The 20,650-nt window shown below is 39.3% G+C and overlaps 2 protein-coding genes across 5 annotated transcripts; one reads left to right on the top strand and one right to left on the bottom strand.

Annotated features, from left to right (window-relative positions):
• Nucleotides 1–7,213: 7,213 nt before the first annotated feature.
• On the top strand, nucleotides 7,214–16,310 carry LOC105034522 (uncharacterized). 4 transcript variants are annotated; one of them, XM_010909724.4, is made up of 8 exons: nucleotides 7,214–7,463; nucleotides 10,097–10,166; nucleotides 10,836–10,895; nucleotides 11,004–11,118; nucleotides 11,427–11,542; nucleotides 11,918–12,042; nucleotides 15,620–15,653; nucleotides 15,757–16,310. In XM_010909724.4, the coding sequence occupies exons 1-8, from the start codon at nucleotides 7,387–7,389 to the stop codon at nucleotides 15,805–15,807; spliced, it is 648 nt and encodes a 215-aa protein (XP_010908026.2). In that variant the 5' UTR covers nucleotides 7,214–7,386; the 3' UTR covers nucleotides 15,808–16,310. The 4 variants fall into 4 exon arrangements, 3 of the variants coding, with proteins under 3 accessions (XP_010908026.2, XP_010908024.2, XP_029117487.2); XR_830173.4 differs by lacking the exon at nucleotides 15,620–15,653 and having other exon boundaries at nucleotides 11,918–12,123; XM_010909722.4 differs by lacking the exon at nucleotides 15,620–15,653.
• Nucleotides 16,311–18,797: 2,487 nt separating this feature from the next.
• On the bottom strand, nucleotides 18,798–19,438 carry LOC105034521 (uncharacterized). Its single transcript, XM_010909721.3, has 2 exons — nucleotides 19,094–19,438; nucleotides 18,798–18,881 (listed from the first exon to the last, which is right to left on the bottom strand). The coding sequence occupies exons 1-2, from the start codon at nucleotides 19,436–19,438 to the stop codon at nucleotides 18,798–18,800; spliced, it is 429 nt and encodes a 142-aa protein (XP_010908023.2).
• Nucleotides 19,439–20,650: the final 1,212 nt, after the last annotated feature.

Genomic DNA, 20,650 nt, shown 5'->3' on the forward strand with positions numbered 1-20,650 from the left:
TGTAGCAGGAAGAAAGAAGAAACAAAACAAAAAAGGAAAATAATCAAAATACGTGGATCAGCCACAAAAGGGCTCGCCTCTATGGGGCATGCAAACTTCACTATGAAAAAGAAAATTTTACAAGAGGAGACCTCACCCTCAACCCTTGTACACCCAATTCTCTCTCACTAGAAGTTTCCCTCACAAAAGCTCTCTCTCTCTTGGAAGACCCCCTGAACCCCTTAAGTGCCTGACGACCGCTGTCCAGGAGCCTCCTGCTCCTTCTCTCTCAGCGCTTTCGCCTCTCTCTCTCCTCTGGGTTCTCGTACGGTGCAAAAAACCAACCACACATCCTCTCTGTTACCGATCAGCCCTATTTAAAGGGCTTAAAACTTGATTAGAGATGGATTAGAAGTCCTAAACAAAGTCAGATAACCCCTGGACCGTCGGATCAAGACCGGGAGCCACCCACGCCCTCAAATCACGCTCCGATCCACAGAATAGTGCCATGGACTGCGAGAAACGCGTGAAAAATACCCACGCAGTCCACAGGCCCAGTCGTGGACCGCCCGGTCCACGGTGGACCGGTGCAAAAGGGCCAGCAGGACGCTGGGCCTGGGCCGGCCCGCCCACGCGGGCCTGGGCGCGGGCTGGCCATGCGCCCGCCTGGGCCGCGCACCCGACTGGGCCCCCGCCTGCGTGGGTCGCCCGTCCCGTGCACCGCCGCCTACGGCCGTGCCACTGCTGCCCGCCGCCGATCGTCGGTGGTCGTCCACCGCCTCGAATCTCGTGCCGACTTCAAAAGCTCATATCTCCTCCATCCGAGCTCCGTTTCGGATGATCTTGATCTCGTTGGACTCCATTTTTCGTCGCGAACCTCACTGTAGGCTCAATATGGGTTGAATCTTGAGGCATCAAATCTTAACAATCTTCACCTCGACTCGATATTCGGCCTCCTCCAAACTCCGAGAGCTTCTGGATCTCCTCGCCCCCATGCCCTGGGGCAATCGCCTGCTGATCATGGATGGGCAAACATGGGAGTCGAGCCAGGCTACTCGATCCCATCTCCGTCGTATGCTGTGCTCCTCCGGACCTAAGACCTGCTCGGGACATCATCCTGCGGCAATAGGAATCTTACCTTGCGACGTCGCCTCTCGTCCTCCCGAGTCTCCTGTCTAGTGCTCGATCCGCCTCCTGGAGCTCCACCTTGCTCTGGGCTCCATTTGGCTCCCGAAGCTCCACCTCACACTGGGCTCCCTGTCAGGTAATAATGTCCTCTGCTCTCCTTCTTCCCCTCCAACATAATCCTATCACTGCGTAACACCTTCAGGATTCCTCCACCAGCTACCGTCCTGTAGCCTCTTGAATCCAGTCTGCTAAGTGAGATAAGATTCCACCTGAAATCGGGTAAGTATCGGACCTCCCCCAATCTCCTCACTGCACCGTCATGTGTCCTCCAGCTGACCATCCCAATGCCTCTGATCGCACAACTCAATCCATCCGGCAGATATACAGTGCCCTCACTGTTCTCCAGGGAGTCAAACTGCTCCTCTCTGCAACATACATGATAGGAGCATGCAGAATCTAATATCCACTGTTGGGAAGAAGTAAATACCTCATCAGATATCTCCAGGACATCTCCATCTAAATCGCTGCCGGCCGTCGCTACAGCAGCCACCGTTCGATTTTTCAGTTGAGGATAATCTCTGGCTAGATGCTCTAACTCCTCACACCGGTAACACCTAATTTTGCTCAAGTCTCTCCTAGACTTGGACCGCCCTCATTGCGATCTCCTGTCGCTCCGTCTACCGCATCCTGCTCCTCCAGAAGCCACCAAAGCTGAGCTACCGCCATCTGAGCTCGAAGCTGGGTTCTCCCTCTTGAGAACCTTGTTCTGGACTATTGCTGCAGTGACCTCGTCCATCTTGATAGTGCTCTTTCCCACTAGAAGAGCAATCACCAAGGACTCGTACGAAGGAGGAAGCGATGCTAGCAAAACCAGTGCCCTGGTCTTCTCCTCAACATTCTCGCCAACGCTGAGGAGGTCGGTGAGGATCTTCTGAAAGTGGCTCAAATGCTCCTGCACGCTCTGTCCCTCAGTCATCCGCAGTTGGTAAAACTGCCTCTAGAGAAAAAGAGTGTTAGTGAGAGACTTCGCCATGTACAACTCCTCAAGCTTCGACCACAGTACTGTCGGGGAAGTCTCGCTCAGCACATGGATCACCACCTCATCCGCCAGGTACATGCGGATGGTACTCACCACCTATATCTGTAGCCGTTTCCAATCCCGCACCTCCATGGTGGTCGGCTTCTCATCGCATAAGAGAGCATCGATCAACCCCTATTGGATGAGCACGTCCTTCACCTTTGCCTGCCACAAAGAGAAATTGCTCTTACCATCGAACTTGTTGATCTCCATCTTGATTGTTCCTGTCTTCTCCATCTTCAGTCTTGCTCACCACTACTGCAATCTGCGTCCTTGTACTGCCTTGCTCTGATACCACTTATTGGGTAGATGTCTGACCAGGACACTACCTCCCAAGATCCTTTCAGTACCACGCGATGCAGCAGGAAGAAAGAAGAAACAAAATAAAAAAGAAAAAACAATCAAAATACGTGGATCAGCCACAAAAGGGCTCGCCTCCACGGGGCATGCAAACTTCACTATGAAAAAGAAAATTTTACAAGAGGAGACCTCACCCTCAACCCTTGTACACCTAATTCTCTCTCACTAGAAGTTCCCCTCACAAAAGCTCTCTCTCTCTTAGAAGACCCCCTGAACCCTTGAAGTGCCTGGCGATCGCTGTCCAGGAGCCTCCTGCTCCTTCTCTCTCAGTGCTTTCGCCTCTCTCTCTCTCCTCTGGGTTCTCATACGGTGCAAAAAACCAACTACACATCCTCTCTGTTACCGATCAGCCCTATTTAAAGGGCTTAAAACTTGATTAGAGATAGATTAGGAGTCCTAAACAAAGCCAGATAACCCCTGGACCGTCGGATCCAGACCGGGAGCTATCCACGCCCTCAGATCGTGCTTCGGTCCACAGAATAGTGTCGTGGACCATGAGAAACACGTGGGAGACACCCACGCGGTCCACAGGCCCAGCCGTGGACTGCCCGATCCATGATGGACCGGTGCAAAGGGCCAGCAGGCTGCTGGGCCTGGGCCGGCCCGCCCATGCGGGCCTGGGCGCGAGCTGGCCGCGCGCCCGCCTGGGCAGCGCGCCCGCATGGGTCGCGTGTCCCGCGCACCGCCGCCTGCGGCCGCGCCGCTGTCGCACGCCGCCGGTCGCCGGTGGTCCTCCGCCGCCACGAATCTTGTGCCGACTTCAAAAGCTCGTATCTCCTCCATTCGAGCTCCGTTTCGGGTGATCTTGATCTCGTTGGACTCCATTTTTCGCCACGAACTTCACTGTGGGCTCAATGTAGGTTGAATCTCAAGACATCAAATCCTAACATAATGTGTCCTTGAATCATCTATGGAATTAACATTTTGATACATATTTTTAAAGTGTTAAGAATTAGAGATATGTATATAATTTCTAAATACTTTCGATCATAGTACCATCATGAAGATGGTGATCGATCCAGATAGACTGATATCCAGATCTCTTCTTTTAGGATAAATGAGTCTCTGATTTACAGTGTAGAGATACTGAGTGACGAGTGTGGATAGTTATTAGAGAATATTAGTATTGAGTGTGATCATACGAGAGATCATTTGGATTTTTACTCGATCATCAGTGATTGTCTCGATGCTGTAGTCGTGTGAATGGTCCTTTGATCTGTAATGATACAACTGCTCGCAGTGAGGCTGCTGGAGTTTGATTGACACATAAATATGATCTCAATAAGTCCATGTAGTAGATATTAACGACAGTTGATCCACTATAGGAGTAAAATATGCACCTAGATAGAATCTATTGATCTTGATAGAGAGGAGTAGTCCTATGGGATTTGAGAGGCTAAGTTCGAGAGTCTAACCACAACAGTGTAATTGATGGAAATAAATTTCTATGAGAATTACAATTGGACTTGAGCTGATCGAATCTATCATATGACTAATGATGAGGTTTGATGATTTATTCATGACCTATCATCTAGTCGAAATTCATGATAGAGGGACTGAATCACATGTTAACTATACCTTAAGATTCTTTTTCGATTCTACTGAGTTGTCATTATATACTGTTAGGTGTCACTAGTGGATTGTGAGAATTCACTAGGATTGTTTAGGATCGACAATCCTTAATCAGTTAGAATGAAATTGTTTCGATTCATTGAAAAGAGTTTCAATGATATTTTGATAGAGATCATTGTATATCTCACTACTGATAGAATTGAATCTATGAGGTCACACAACAAAAGGATTAGATTTGGAATAAGCAATTAGGCTTATGAAGTCTCAATTGGGTTTAGAGAAATCCTATTAGGTTCAGGATAACCTTACTAGCACATGGTCGGATCCAATTTTTTCTTTACACTTGAATTACTTATTTGAGATTAATTTAAGTTTAATTATCTGCTTATAATCTTAATGAATTAGATTCATTGGGATCCAATTGTTGGGTGCCTAGGGTTTTGGATCATATGGATTAAGGAATCAAACTCTTAATCAATTTTTTTGATTATTTAGATGGGGCACCACTTGATTTGATCAAGTTGGGCGTGCCCACTTAAAAGAAGACGTATGGGATCAGATTGGGGCACCTCATATGTGCCATGTGGTGTGTGCAAAGGTAGGTGCAAAGGCTCCAATAATTGATGCCTAATGGATTTCCTAAAGGGGATCAAATGACTAAGGGAATAAGGATTCTTAATGTAAGTAGGACTTGTATCAAGGGGCTATTTGATTTTGAATAGGATTCAAATCTTTTGCCTATTTAAAGAGATCTTCTCTAAGGATTTTTATCTCTGATTTTTAGCAGCCCACACCTCCCACAAAAGCTCCCCATGCCCCCTTTCTCTTCTCCCTCTCTTCTCTCTTCTAACTCCAACGCCCAAGGAGTTTGGGCGTCCCCATCTTCCATGCCCAAAAGGATTTTGGGCATCCTTTTGCTTGCTGATTTTCAGGTCTTAAATGCTTCATAATCAAGGGAAGAAGAACAAAAGAAAAAGAGAAGAAAAGATTAAGGAAAGGATCAAATAGTTGATCACGATCCAAGCTTCGTTCAGATTCGTAGGGAGATTGTTCTTAGAGAAGAAAGATCAACATCAAAGATGACTGTTCCAAGCTGATTCTGAGTGGATATCCATAAAGGTTAGACACTTACATGGCTAAAGAAGAACCTACTCTCTTTCAGATCTAGATTTGAAGAAAAAAATTACGAAATAGATATGTGATTCGATCATATATTTAATTTTAACATAAAATTTAGCATGTGTTCAATTTCGACATATGAAGTAGATTTTTGTGTTCTATGTTTAATGCATGCATGATTTAGATTAAAAAAAATTTAATTTTTTATTCTGCAATATTGTTTAAATTTTTTTTTTTGAAATATATATGCATGCTCCGACACCAAATTCCAACAGGTTTCTCACTTACATTCTAGTTCATCCTTATCACAGTCCCCTATTAACTAGGTAATTAGATAGCTAGTTAACATCATTAATTTTTTTTGATATCTTTTTTAACTTTATTTTAAACTTGTATAATAGATCCACTCGTAATTTGTGATATTGGTTTTTAAGTTAATTGATATAGTTCTTCCTTTTTCTTTGTAGGAAGCCAATGCATGATTGAGTTTTGTTTGATGACAAATGGATTCCTCTCTCTTTGATTATTTATTTAATAATTGTTGTTTGCTAGTTGACGGATTGAGAAAATAGATCTTGGCTTATTTTATTTTTGAGACTTTAAGATATTTAAAATTTAAATTTAAAATTGTATTACAAATATTTTGGAGATGGATATGTACAGATGTAGAACTACATTTTTATTAGACAACGTGTATTTTGATTTTATATGAATGATTTTTGAAATTATATGAATGGATATAGCTTCTATAAATTGCACATGGCTATTATATACATCGGTAGAATAAATTCTACTTGCTATGCAGATAGATATGGCTGTTATGGATTAATAGGTAAAAAAAAAAAGAAAGGAAAAAAATCAAGCGGCAACCAACTATCATAAAAAGCTTAAATACAAATAACAAAAATTATATTTATAGCGATGACCACTATAATTAAAGTTATAATTTTTTTTATGATTTTGATATTTGTTGTCGCAAGTAATTAATTCTTTTAATGACAACACAATTATTAGTGCCACCAATAGGTTGTCACAATTAGTCCAATATTGAGTGACGAAAAATATCATTATACATAAGTTAATCCATTAATAGCATATTGTCTCATACAAAAAATAAGACTCGTAATGGCACTAATTATTGTCACTGATTGTTTGAGTATAGTATGTTTCTCTATGATAATGAGGTATTTATCGTCACTTAAACTATTAGTGATGGTTGTTTTACTCATAGACCATGATCATTATGATTGCCACTAGTTTTAGCAGCAATATTCAAGTTTTTTAGTAATGATTATTGACGTCATTAAAAAGCTAAAATCTAATAATGCATTACTAATAGTGATAGTATTAATGATAATATTTATGTCATCATTATTTTAATTTTTAATAATAAGATCATGGTCATTAATGATAATAGCTTTTGTGATAATATATTATCATCATTATTATTATAAATATTAGTGATGATAGTATTGCTATTATTGAGTTAATTAATAGTGACTAATTTTGAAAGCCATTACCAATATACTACTGGCTCAAATATCATTGGACAATTAAAAATATTGCCATTAAAATTATTAATAGTGACTTTTTGTATTTTTTTTGATGATTTTTGTTATCACTAAAAATTCAATTTCTTGCCATGAATAGATCAAAGGAAGCTTTCTAAAAGGCTCTTGCATTTGGGCCGAGATGTGAAAAAATCAACAAAACTGAGTAGCCGAGCAATGATACAGGATATGATTAAGTGGTTAAACACACGCGTTGCATCCGGTGCACGTAGATGTGGATGAATGGTTAAATACAACAAAAATAATTTAAATTATTTTTTATTTTTCATTTTTATTCAATCTGCTCCAATCCGATTAACATGATTTAACACAATCTAACCCGCCTCCAATCCTAATTAGTTTTAAACATCATTGAATGAGGCTCCAAAACAAGATTAGATTGGACTAGAATTGAGATATAAAGATTGAATCGGATTAGAAACCCTAGATCTGACCAAACCCGCCTAGTGTTGGTCCTGCTTCTGATTTCTCCGCCGTGGGCTGACCAAACCCCACACCCCCGCTCTCTCTCTGGTTGCTTGTGACTCGGCGGAGAGGGACGTCCACCGAGCGACCGTGGAGGAGAGAAGAGAACGGAGGATGACGGTGTTCCACTTCTTCAACTGCGCCATCCTCACCTTCGGCCCTCACGCCGTCTACTACTCCGCCACTCCACTGTAAGCCCCCCGGCGCCTCAAATTAACCCTCCTTAAATTATCCACTAAAGCCGATTTCTCTTCTCCAACAAACCCCTCCCAATCTCGGTTTCAATCTTTTTGCTCCGAATTCGTCCACCGACGATTGGAATCGATATCGTTAGATCTCGATTCGACGTACAAAAGAAAAAAAAGAAGAAGAAAAAACTAGATGTTTAGATATGTGATCATGCTAACGTATTTAGGAACTAGTTGTGATCTGAGAGATGATGCTAAGTCGATGTCATCATGGTATTATTTGAAACCGATGATATAATTAGATTGCATGCTTAAGTTATTGGCATCCTTGTGCAGTTGAAATTTGATATCAGCTCTGTTGATTTTTGCATTTGGTTTACATGAATTTGGTCGATTGCAGTGGTTAAGATTCTTCACATATTTGTTTCGGGCAATTTGATTATACAACACTACACATCTGTTGTGGGATTTGATCCCCGCCTCCCTGACAGTAAAATTGGGCTTGAAGTAATGAAGGAGAGAAATAGCTGACTCATGCAGCACCATTGCTTCTCCTGTTGGCTAAAGTGCAGATATGTGTTAAGGGAGGATGTACAGTTAGAGATATTGGGGCTGTTGGGGGAATAAATCTAGCTATATAAACAAAGGATTGTTATTTGTTGAAGCATAGTTGTTTGCGCATATTGGGTGTTTGAGAAAATGCGGGGTATTAGGTTTGCTAAGGTGATCTCATGATGATATTCGTTTTAAATGTATGATTCCTGAAAAGTTGGATCTGAATTCCATGATTTGTTCTTTGATGTTCTTATCCAATGGGTTTCATTGACAAGAGAATATAAGTAGACATGGGTGTTGAAAAAAGTGAAAAAGGGAGGGTGGTTTGTTTTCATTTTCCTTTCTTTTTTTTTTTTTTGGGGGGGGGGGGGGGGCGGGGTTGACTTTTGATTTTTTATAGGTGTTTTTTATATTCGACCTTTTGAATTAGATTTCCATCACCGTGCGATCAAAAAAGATGAAAGTGTAATAAAAGTGGAAAAGTTGAAGTGAATAACTAAGACATACATGCACACCAAAAAAAAAAAAGAAGGTTTAGCATGGCAAAGAGGGGAACATATGAAAATTGTAGTGCAATAAAGTAACTTGCTAAACTGATGACATGGATATGCAAGGCTTGGAGTACCATTACTAGCAACTTGTAGCATGGACCAGGACTTGAGCATACATCAAGTCAAGCAAAACTTGAGTCTAGTATCAATGAAAATTTTCCAGACCAGGGTGTGGCCTAGACGGACCTAGCTTCAAGTCTGAAATCCAAAGCCCAAGCCCAACCCTCGATATAGACTTTAAGGCTCGGGCCTAAGCCAACTACCCGAATAATCCCAAGGTTATGAGTTTGTGTTTGTAAGAGAGCGGTGGCTTTTGAGGGGCCAAGCTGAACCATGGGGCTTCATAGGAGTAGAAGGGGGAGGGGAGGGAGGGGGGGGGGGGGCGAGAGAGAGAGAGAAGGGTGGCTGGCTTGGGTAGGAGGCAAAGAGGGGGGTAGAGAGAGGAGTGGTGGTTGGTTGGGTGGGAGGTGCTAAGAGAGTGAGAAAGAGAGAGAGGAGGAGGAACAGACGTAGAAGTAGGGCATGGAGGAGAGAGGTGCAGTCGAGAGAGAGAGGGGGGGAGGTAAGGATGAAGGAGAGAGGCATGGCGATTAAGGAGGGGAATGCTTATTAGATCAGGGTGGGTTAAAAAAATAGCAAGATTGAGTCTGACCCAATTTTATTTGTGATTGAAAATTTGAGGCCCACCATAGCCCGGTAGGCTGGAAACCTAGCAACAATCTTGGCAAAAATTGGGTAGGTCTGGCTAGGCTTGATTTGCACAAGTTTAATAGACCATTATGGTATAATATATTGTACCTACACATAGTATGCTTCTTGGTTCTAGCACAGAAAAAAAGAGGCAATGTACCATGTGTCCATACATGATGGTATTCAGAGGTTACAAAGATAGTGCAGTATGGTAGCTAGGCACCGGTGCTTAAGTCCTTGAAATGGATGCCTTTTGCCCACTCAGTCTTGTCAGAAACATACAAAATAGACTGAAGTGCTGGATTGGATAAATCATGGCTAGTTTAGTACTAACTAATCTTAATTATTTTTGATGGTTCGATACCTATAGATTCTTAGTAAGTTTCAAGTCATAACTTATAGCTATAATTGCATGCATGCATATGTGTGTGTGTGTGTGTATTTATCTGACAATGATTATTATATTTCTGCTAAGGTACATGATAATTATGCAGATGTGCATGATGGTATGGTTGAAGCTCATCATAGAAATCTCAACCTCATAATGCAATCAGCTTATGCACTTCTCTAGTAATATGAGAGTTTGAGCCTTGCAGATACAAGCCAAATTAGTTTTGGCAATGCTCATGTTTTTGATCATCAGAACTTATGTTAATAATTTTTGTGATATGTGGTATTTTTTCTTGTTTTCCTTATTTTGTTGACATATTAGATACTTGTGCACATTAAAACACCTAAATTATCCAGTTAGTTTCTTCATTATTTTAGGTTTTTCCATTGTCAAAGTTTCAGAAGGAAATGCATAACCAGTTTATATTCCAATTATTTGTCTTAATGCAGATCAGAGTATGATACTATTGGAACTTCTGCCAAAGCTGCTGCTGTTTATCTTGGAACAGCACTAGTGAAGGTTTGTAATCTATTATTCATTGTTAATATCCTTGTAAGTATATGAAGGGAGGAAAAATATATCCCATGATACATATAAACATGGTGATGTAAGGATGTTATTTCTGATAAGTGATAAATGCTTAGTAATTCCAAATGTGGCCAGATTTATTGAGAATATGTATTTGCCATGAGCTTCTTCATCTCTCCAGATCAGCATTTTACTGAACCTTAGTTGGAGAAAATGAAATTTTAGAGTTTTGATTTAACTCACTTGATTGACGAAGAACCATGGTATTTGCAATTTTTCTTGTTATCAGCCTGGTGTTGACCTGTCCAAGAAGTCAGATTCAGTTTTTGTTTGATGATTTGCAAAGGACTCTTCTCAGAGCTCAAGGAAGCCATTAAAATCTATGTCATTTGTATAGTTTCCCAATCCTTTCATGTTTGTATTTATTGTTATTAATTAGCTTAGGTGTTCATATATTCATGTTTGTAGTCTTACCTTGTTTGTTTCCCTGATGTTGATGTAGTGAAATTATCTTGTTTTGGCTTTTGTTGACTCCACAGATTTTGTAGCCACTCAAGAACCAATCACTTATCACTTATTTTCTCCAATGGTTACAAATCTTTATTTGGTTCAGTAGAAGGTTTCTCATTACTTCTAATATTGTTTATTCCATAATTGCAGCTTGTTTGCCTTGCAACCTTTCTAAAAGAATCTGAGAATGGCAATTTTGATCCATATCAGGTAGTTTGGGCATGTTCAGGAAAATGTCTTCATTTGGGTTTGTGTTACTTGAACTTTCCATATGAATTTTTCTTGCAAAAATCCTGAGATATTTGTTTCATTTTCTAGGAACTGCTGAAAGTATTGATCAATTTTATAGATGTTGCTGGACTTTATTTTGCATTGACACAGTTGACTCACAGAAACATCTCTCAAAATCATAAATTTCAGGCTGTTGGACTAGGTGGGTTAGACATCCCTGCAATCATTCAATCTGATAGTCGTATAGTCCTAGCTGTTATTTCCAATGTCTATTTTATCATGAATGCATATTTTGTTATTGTGTCTGCCATGTTTATTTATATCTAATGAACAAATCACAAGACTTAAATTGTTTTTCATTGCATTTGTGATTAGTGTTTCATAGATATATTCATTTGTATGCTGGTGTTTCAGCAGGTAAACAAGCTGATGAGCTATTCAATCTTCCTGCCTCTGAGCAGGGGCTCCATTGCATCTTTTACCACTGATATTGCTTCTGACTATTTGCAGGTTGGGCTTTTGCGGATTCTGTTTTGCACTGGTTGGCACCTCTTTGGGTAGGAGCTAGAGGATTGGAATTTACATGGGAATACGTATTTCAAGGCCTCGAAGCAAATGCTAATCTGGTTTGATCTCCTATTCCTTCTCAACTTCTTAGAACCAATAATTTTTGTGGAATCAATCAGCAGATATAACTTATGACCACAATATTACTTGTTGGCCAGGATTAACATATCAAAATAAAAAATCTGGTAGCTAATCTGTTGTTACTGTATAAATAACTTCCATATAAGAAAAAAAAAGCTGAATATTAATGAAGAGGGGGTAATTTTTTGAATCAACTTTACTGTATAGTATATTCAGTTATCTTTTTCTTTTTTCTTTTTTGTGTAATCCTGTCTACTAAACAGACATATCTTTCTACATTTGAGAGTATTATATTGTTGGTTCATTTTATTGAATTTCATTACCTGATAAACTATTATTTTGTCTTATTTCAGGTATTGAATTTGTCCCTTGCTGCGCTAGGATCCTTGATGTGGCTAAGGAAGAACAAGCCCAGAATCTTGATTCCAATCATTTATGCATGTGCGGGGGTTCTTGCAACAATGCCATCTATCACCAGGTTTTAATCTCTCCTTGCGTTCGTACTTGTTGAAAACATGATCATAGTTCGGGAATGAAGCAACATAGATCAAATTGCTATGTGAGTATAACTAGACATTTTATATCCTAAAGATATTTAGTTAATGATACTCCAAAATTTTCATAAGTCATCACTAGTTTGTACTTTGTATATGGGGCTAGAAATGGGCCTGTCGAGCTAGGTGCCCTTAGGTTAGGCTTTGGGTTAGGTCCAATAATCTTCTTGCTGGGCTCATGCCTAAAGTTTGATCCAACTTCAAGCTAAATTTGGGTTTAGGCGGCCTAGATTCATGTTTAGGGCTGGCCTAGCCTAACACCAAACCTGGTTGGATGCCTGGACTGAACTCTTAACCCATAGCCCTGACCCACTAAAACCCACGAATACTGTGATTAATCCCTTCAGGCAAGTTAACCCCCTAATTTTATCTTTAGATTATCCTTTCTATGATTAATTCTTAACTCAAAACCTGGAGCTTAACTCTTCATGTGAATGCCGTAATCTCCCCCAAGTCCATAACCTAGTTGGTTAGCCATCTTGTGAGGCAGAGGGTGGATGGTGCGGTGGTATTGAAAGGCACAGCCAGAGTAAGTATCACCACTCTTTTTGCCCCTCGGCTCCCCTCTCCCTCCACTTCTTCAATATCTTCAACATCCTGCTCCTTCACGTCCTTGAACTCTCCTTGATGCTGGCCTTATCGCCCTGGACCTCCTCTTTGTCACGTCCTTGACCTCTCCTTCCCAAACTCCCCACTGATGTGTCCCTCTCCCTCATCCACCTCCCAAGCTGTTGCCAACCTCCTCCGAGTTTCACTGCTTTACCTGCCCTCGCTCCATCTACATCACCTCAACAGCCTTGCTTATGTTTGTTGACCCACCCAGGCCCTTCACCACTTCGATTCCTTCTTCCACAACCTCACCCTCCATTGTGACTGCCCCACCACTGCCATCCTTGTCACCGCCCTTAGAAGTAGTCAAGCTTATTTAGGTTAGGGCCATCTGTGGTTTGGCTTAGGCTTGGGCTGGATTTTGGAATTATTTTCCAGGCTTTGGCCAGGCCAAAACCCATTTTTTTGTGGAGGCCATGCTTGGGCAAGAGGGATAACCCAATGTTTCCTGGTTCCAGGCTTATTTATAGAATGCCATGAATATTATTCAACAATGTATGACTGATGAGATTTGTTCACCATTCTGCTTTGTTCATCAAGGTTCTTATGTACCATTAACATCCATTATGTGGAAGGTACACTTGTCCTTGTTTACCTTAGAAGCTAAAAATCATGGACTCCATTATAATCTCAGCTTACTGTTTGCGAGAAACACTAAGGTGGATCACCGTTTCTTTGTCTTTGTAGTTTGTGCCCTTTGGTTGGGACAATGATAGCTAGAAACTTGCCTGTGGTTAAGGTTGCTTGAGCTTAAGCTTGCATTTCATAACTTTAGTTTGATTACCTCTGGTTTGTACCTTTGGGCTGATTGTGGTCCTAGTCTTTTGGCTTACAGCATTTTGCATTGAATATGCCTCCCTCGTTGCAGACCAAGTGTAATTTTCTTTTTTCCAGCAAGTTTAATTTGGATCTTGAAATTTATATTAAATCATATTTTTATCTAATAGATGTAAAAGGTATAAAAGTAGAAGAATAATCATCAGATTGATCACAAGTTGTAAACCCCATTTAGAGTATGAAAAGAATCTTAATTCCATACTCGTCAACAAACCTAGGAAAGAAGGTGAAGACCTAAGTTAACATGACTGGAAGTTGTGAGAAAGCATAGAAAAGCTCGCAATAACGCCATAGGTAGCCCACTAGCCCCTAATAGGAATTATAGGCGAATGAGCATTAATAAGGTTGTTTTGAAATAGTTTGGACAAAGCTCATTTGTTAACTTTATGTAAAAAAAAAAGGGAGGAAATATAGGAATATTGACCTATCTATGTCAACCATTGTGGATAATCCATGTTAGCATGCTAGGATATACATGTTAATTTTTAAACTTTTAAATTCCAAAAAGTGAAGTGACCATCACAATTTCTGTGTTGAAGGAAATGGTGGTATAAGGATCTAGTTTTTAGATGCAAACTTATAAATGTATATTTGTCTCTGTGTGTGTCTGTTTGCAGGATTATTTCTTTTCCCTATTAAGAAAAATCTAATCCAATAAGGTATAGGGACTGGGATAGATATGGTCAAATTTTCAACAACATCATCAAATTTAGGCACCAAAAGCTCATGTCTGAAATCTAAAGATATTTGCCTATAGAGGAAACGTTGGTAACATATGTGTGGTACAAGTTCTGGACACTGAAGAAATACAGCAAAGATGAGAACGCAAAGGTGGGCATGTGGATGATAAATGCATAGATATGAATTGCTTAGAGGAAGCTTAGGACTTGCAGTTGAAAATTTTGAAACACAAGGACAAATGATTGAGATACGCTAGCTGGTCAGGTTTAACAATAAAGATGAACTTGCTATTAGAATTGGATGCTTGGGTCTAGGGCTATTAGAATTGCACATACGAGAGTGGATTTGACAACTCAAAAAATGAGTGAAGTTATGAAGCTGACCTCAAATCGATTGGACAAGGCTCATTGGTTATGGTTCTTAGGATTAATAGTGTGATTCAAAATATGCCCTTAAAACTTGAAGTATTGGTATGTATTTTTTTAAAAAATATTATTTTGTGGTGTGATCATTTTGCTTTAATCCCTCTAAGAGCTCATGTTTAATCCAGATCTAGTTGATTCCTTGTCTTATATAAGCATTTGGTGGTTTAACTGGCATGATCCACGTTTCCTACAATTTTTCAAATGGATTGGGTGATGGACTAGATTGGTGAGAGGCTCTTCACTTTCTTATGTTATAATTATGTGCTGAGAATGCATATGAAATAGTGCCATAGCTCTACTGTCAGAGCTTCTGTACCCATGTCTGATGCATATAAATGTTTCTGAAACTACAATTTCAAGCATGCATGTTCATAATCAATTGAAGTTTACTGTCAACAGGAGTGATGGAAAGTATTTATTTATTACAACAATGTGGTGATCAAAGACATTTGGAATTCTTGTGGGCCAGCTGGTGCGACTTAGTTGGTTAGTGCTTTAGCCATTGGTAGTGATATTCCATGATGACATATCCTGGTTGGACTACCTAAAAATCTTCCTCACAGATCCAAATGTGTGATTCCAGATAACTTCCAATTATTGCAGTCACATTTTCTTTCACCGTAATATCTCAGACCAGGATTATACCCACTTAGAGATGTCTTACTCCCTGGAAGCCATATTAAAGTTTTGAGATCTGTTACCTCTTTCAAATTTGATGTGGACAATTCCATTGTAAGGAGTAAAACTGATAATTCACAAAAGCAATTGAAATACTTTCTTTGCAATTGACCCTTGGCAGTTGGGTGTATGGAGCATGGTTCAGGCAACTAATTAGTTGCATATGTATTCTACATTACTTCTCGATAATAAAGGCAGCATTACTTTTCTATATCTCTGTTACATTCTTCATCATGATTTGCACTGATAGATGCATCTCGATTTTATTCAGGCTGCATACTACTTCATATGTGTTAATCCTTGTGGTATGTAATATGATCATGCCTGACTTTGTAGGCATTAGATTTCCGTCCATTTCAGTTGGCATATATGTTTGTGAATATATTGAAGAGTCCATGGATCTTGCAGCTATTTGAGAAGAGCTTTGGGATGGCAGCCTGCAAAGGCGGTGGGCTTTGAATTATTCTCCTCTTTGATGATGGCCTTCCTCAGTTGGCAGCTTTTTTCTGCTTGTCAGAGACCGGCCTAACAAGTGGAGATTGTCGCTGGTTGAGTTATTTGGTTCGGGAAAGGTTATCCGCTACCTTTGAATCTATTTACCCAGAAATGAAGCGAAAGAAACTTCAGTAGGCATGCTTGCGGTGTCTAGGCCTGCTCTTTCGACATATCTTTTTGATATTACTTTAATTCTCTGCTTCAGCTGAATGCACCATGGAGCAAGCGCAGCCTCTACTTCCAGATACATTGTAGTGTAATTCAAGAGTCGCTTTTGATCATGTCTTTAGCTATGTTGAGTGGGTTAAGTAAAATTATTCAGGTATTGCGACAGCATTGTAATTGATTGCCTGCACCTCAGGTTATAAAGTTTCATTTGATTTTGTGGTTTTATGAAATGTATGGCTATATCATATCCTTGGCTCATCCAAGTTGGTTTCAAAAAAAGAATAATGGTTCTCTGATCCTTTACCGAGTTGTTGAATAGCTTTCTTAAACGTAATAGGGTCACCTTCTGGAATGGGTATGTAATGATGCGGTTTTTGTTTGTCTTTGTTTTTTCTTTTTTGGGAGTGGTGCGCTGGGAACGCCACTATCATCTCTGATCAGCTTTAAAAGTCATCTAATAAGTTTTATTAATAATACCATTCAAATCTATCGCAAATCCGTTTAAAAGTTTATCTGAAAATTTTGAACCAATCCCATCAAAACATAGTAAATTTGTCAGGCATCTGAACTCATCCGATTAACCTTTGTTCGGTCTATTACTCGGACTGGGTTGAGCATTCGATTCAAAATTATAAAAAATAAAAAGAGAGAGAAGGACAGAAGGAAAGATTTTTGCATAATGATATGAATATAATTAATATCAAATAAAATTATTAATATAACTAATAATATATTAAACTAAATTTATAACATGCGATAGAGATTAGGTGTCCTAGAGGTTTTGGATTCAAATCCTCTCACCTCTTTCTTGCATATGTATTTTTATATAATTTTATAAAAAATATGTATATTATATATAATCAGATTCAGATAGTCAAATTCCAAATCCATCCCACCTAGTAATGAGTTTTAATTTGGCTTAATTATGCTTAAATTTTAAATTTTTTTAAAAAATTTTAATTTCATTCTAAATTTTTATTTAGTGCAATCAGATCATCAAATTTTTAATTTTTTTCAATTCGAACTCTGATTATAACTTTCATTGGTTTGCTGTGACGGAGTTATGATGTGGCTTATTTATATGGCAAAAATCTGTTTATGTAGCAAAAATCAATACTTAAACCATGTTCCCTATCCACCACAGCAGCTGTATAAAAAACTTCATATGCCTTCTGGTCAATGCTTCCCTTCCCCGTATTGAACAAAAAGTAGAGGAGGAAGATGAAAATATCATGGTTGGTGAGGTCTGTCGTGAGTTCATTGAGTTCTGATAATGGTGATGATAATGACGAGGAGAAGAAAAAGGAGAAGCTTGAGAGATTGTCCTAAGAGTTGCCATCCAAAGAAGCGGAATAATCCGATGAGGACCGTCCCATAGAGCTTGGAACCCGACGAAGGGTGTCAAAGAGGACCTCTTCGAGCTCACCAAAAACCTAACCCGTTAATTCTGGGGCGTAGCCTCCTTCCTCGCCCCCCCACCGGCTTCCTTAAACCCCAACCCTCTGGAGATGGATTCTTCGCCCTTCGATCACGACCGGAGTTCCAATTATTCCGATCTCATGACCTACAAGTATTCTGGTGAGGCTGCTGTAATGGAGCCATCGAGAATCATCGAAATCCAAAGCAATTTTGCCGAGATCAATGGAAAGTTCAAGAGCGGGATCTTGATGATGTTGACTACCAAGGTGATGTCGGAGGTCTCCAAGATTATGTTTAGGGGTGTTCACTAAATAGTTTAAACTGTTAAATCAAATCAGACTAAATCATTTTTATCAGTATGATATGGTTCGAAAGCCAAAATAGTTTAGTTTGGTTTATAATTTTCATATAAAATAGTTTAACGATTTGGTCTGATTTTGCAAAAATATTAGACCAGACTAAACCGTAAACCGTAATATGTATGCATATATATACTAATACATAAATTCTAAAATAGAGCCTAGCTTTTGATTGGCTATAGACATAATCTTTACTTTTAATGTATTTTAAAAATCGGAGTTATATATTGATCCGAAAGCTATCCTGGTAATTTCAGTCTTTATTTGACTAGAATATTTTTCTTTCTCAAAATTTTTTATTTTCTGTGTTACAATATATCAAACCGTCAATCAAACCAAACCAACCGTAGTTCATCGATCTGGTCTAGTCTGATTTGATGTGAGTGACAAAGTAGTTTAGTTTGGTCGGTAAAATTAGTAAACCGTAATTTACTGGTTTGATTTAAGAATATCTCCAAATCAGACCAAATCAGACCATATACACCCCTAATTGCATTCACTTTTTTGCCATTTGGGGTTGAAGATGAAGAGGAGGGGGAGGATGAGGAGGAAGAAAATTTCTAAGTCAAAACCCTAATTGAAGAAGGGCTAATTTGGAGAATAAAAGCCACCATTCTATCCCATCATCATTTTTTGCCACATAAATAGATTTTTGCCATATAAATAAGCCATGTCATAACTCCATCATGATAGGCTGATGAAAATCACAACTAGGATTCGAATTGAAAAAATTTAAAAGTTTGATAACTTGATTGCACTAAATAAAAATTTAGGATGAAATTAAAAATCTTCAAAAAATTTAAGATTTTACATATAATTAAGCTTTTTAGTTTTAAATCACCAATCTTTTTCAAATCTTATAGAGTTTTACTAAGCATGCCCTGTTAAGATTTGGAATTGGTCGGATATTCGGAAAACTCTCCTGATTGCCATTCCAATCAACAGAAGTGGCATTGCTAAGTTGGCAAATTACTTATAAATGAGCTTATTTAATTTCATGTCTTTTAACTATGGAGTAACTTGGAACAATGTAACCACCTGAAAAACAAAAACTTCCGCATCATTAACGTTATCCTCCGACATAACCATTCTCTGTAAAACAACAGAACTTTACCAAGAAAAACAGTGCAGAGATTAACTTAAACTGCCTTTAATCAAATTTCAATCTTTCAACCAATCTTAATTAATGGTTCCAACCGAATATATAATTCAGCCCCAAACTTCCAAACGAAAATAAGAACGACTATATTGAAAGAAACAAACTTGCCATCCCTCTACTCCTCTTCCTCCAAAGTTGCTTCCACTCGAAGAAGAACGAAGCCCACGGCCACCCCGATCAACACAAGGCCATTCATGATCGCTGCAATCTTAAAGATCTCAGACGCAGCACTGCAGGTGGAAGAGAGAGCTCCACCTTTCCCCTTCTTTCCCTGAGATGAGGACTTGAGAGTGCTCACAGCCATGGCGAAGGACTGGGCGGTGCAAGCCGGAAGGCCAAGATTGGAAACTTTGTTGTGAGCTTTGAGTCCTCCAAAGGAGTTCAGCCCTTCGATGTACACCACACTGGACTTCTTTCTCATTGAGGAGTTCAGGCTGCTCGAGCATGAGACAGCAGCTGCCGGGAGTGTTGTTGGATAGAGAGCTGCCATCTCTGAGAGAGCCCACAATCTGCAGCATATACTATGTTATTAGTTCTGAGAGTATAAAACTTGGATTCTATGATTAGGTGGGGGGGGGGGGGGGGGGGGAGAGAATTGGAAGTAAGGAATTGACAAGGAGAGAAGGATGGTGGATTACCTGGTGTATGTTTGTGGCTGAGGCTAAAGGAATGGAGAGAAGGCGGTAGGGAGGAAAGGACTTTTGTTTGATGGAGGGAGGGGGAGTTTTGGATAAGGTAACAGATGGATGGTTGGCTGGCAGAGAGATTATTATATCCTTACTTCGGATGAGAGTTTAAATACTGGCCGGGAAAATTGGAGGTCTAAAATTGTAGACACTTGGAGACAAAATCACAAGTTAGGTCTGCCTCTTTTTAATTTATTTGGGAAAAGAAAAATTTGGAAATAATTAGTTATCTTAGACGAATATATAATAATTCCGCCAGGATAAGATGGGTTAAGCTAAGATAAGTTTTTGGTTTTTTGGTAAATAGATTTTAGCTCACGGTTATACTTTTTAATGTTGGATTGAAAGATAAAAAATCTTGCTGTTTGTGATTTCTTTTGCTGATGGAGAGGTATTTTGGTCATGTCAATAATAAAAGCGGGGTGAAATATAGGAATAATTCTTCTTCCATGTATATATCTTAGGCATTGTTGATCCCTGACCAGTGACTATCCATGGTTTGATCAAAATAACGGGGATCAACCATTTTAGACTATTCTGTTACATGTTTTATTTAAGGAACATGCTACCACAAATGCGTTATCCTATCCTTTAACCTGTTTGCAAATTAGGTATTTAGTAGCACCAAAACTCTAAAATAATGGACCACTTACAAAACCACTGGTTTTCTATTTTTGGTAGAAACAAAACGACCGGTCACAGCTATTGGCAATAGCGGTATAATTTATTTTGCCCTAACAACAACAGTGTAATTTATCCCTTTCACCTTAAATTAGCTTTATTCAAGGATAAAAAATAAAAAAATTATAGAGACACTCCTTCGAGTTGGAACCAATCTCAAAGACACCTCCTCAACTTTAAAGCATTCCAAACGGATCCATCAAATTTACAATCAATTCTAAACTAGTCCTATCATTAATCTTTGTTAACATAATTGTGTCATGTGACCACCACATGATAATATAAAATTATAGATGGCCAAACTGTCTTTTATATCATAAAAATATCCATTGTGT

The sequence above is a fragment of the Elaeis guineensis genome, chromosome 2 (assembly GCF_000442705.2).
Source record: "Elaeis guineensis isolate ETL-2024a chromosome 2, EG11, whole genome shotgun sequence".
NCBI classification, from domain to species: Eukaryota; Viridiplantae; Streptophyta; class Magnoliopsida; order Arecales; family Arecaceae; genus Elaeis; species Elaeis guineensis.

What these genes read in the sequence shown, in the direction of transcription:
- LOC105034522 (XM_010909722.4), top strand. Translation starts at nt 7,387, where the DNA reads ATGACGGTGTTCCACTTCTTCAACTGCGCCATCCTCACCTTCGGCCCT. An exon ending in GCAATTTTGATCCATATCAG is followed by an intron (nt 10,896 to 11,003) that starts GTAGTTTGGGCA and finishes TTCATTTTCTAG; the next exon opens with GAACTGCTGAAAGTATTGAT. An exon ending in ATTTCAGGCTGTTGGACTAG is followed by an intron (nt 11,119 to 11,426) that starts GTGGGTTAGACA and finishes GACTATTTGCAG; the next exon opens with GTTGGGCTTTTGCGGATTCT.
- LOC105034521 (XM_010909721.3), bottom strand. Translation starts at nt 19,438, where the DNA reads ATGGCAGCTCTCTATCCAACAACACTCCCGGCAGCTGCTGTCTCATGC. An exon ending in TGGGCTTCGTTCTTCTTCGA is followed by an intron (nt 18,882 to 19,093) that starts GTGGAAGCAACT and finishes GTTGTTTTACAG; the next exon opens with AGAATGGTTATGTCGGAGGA.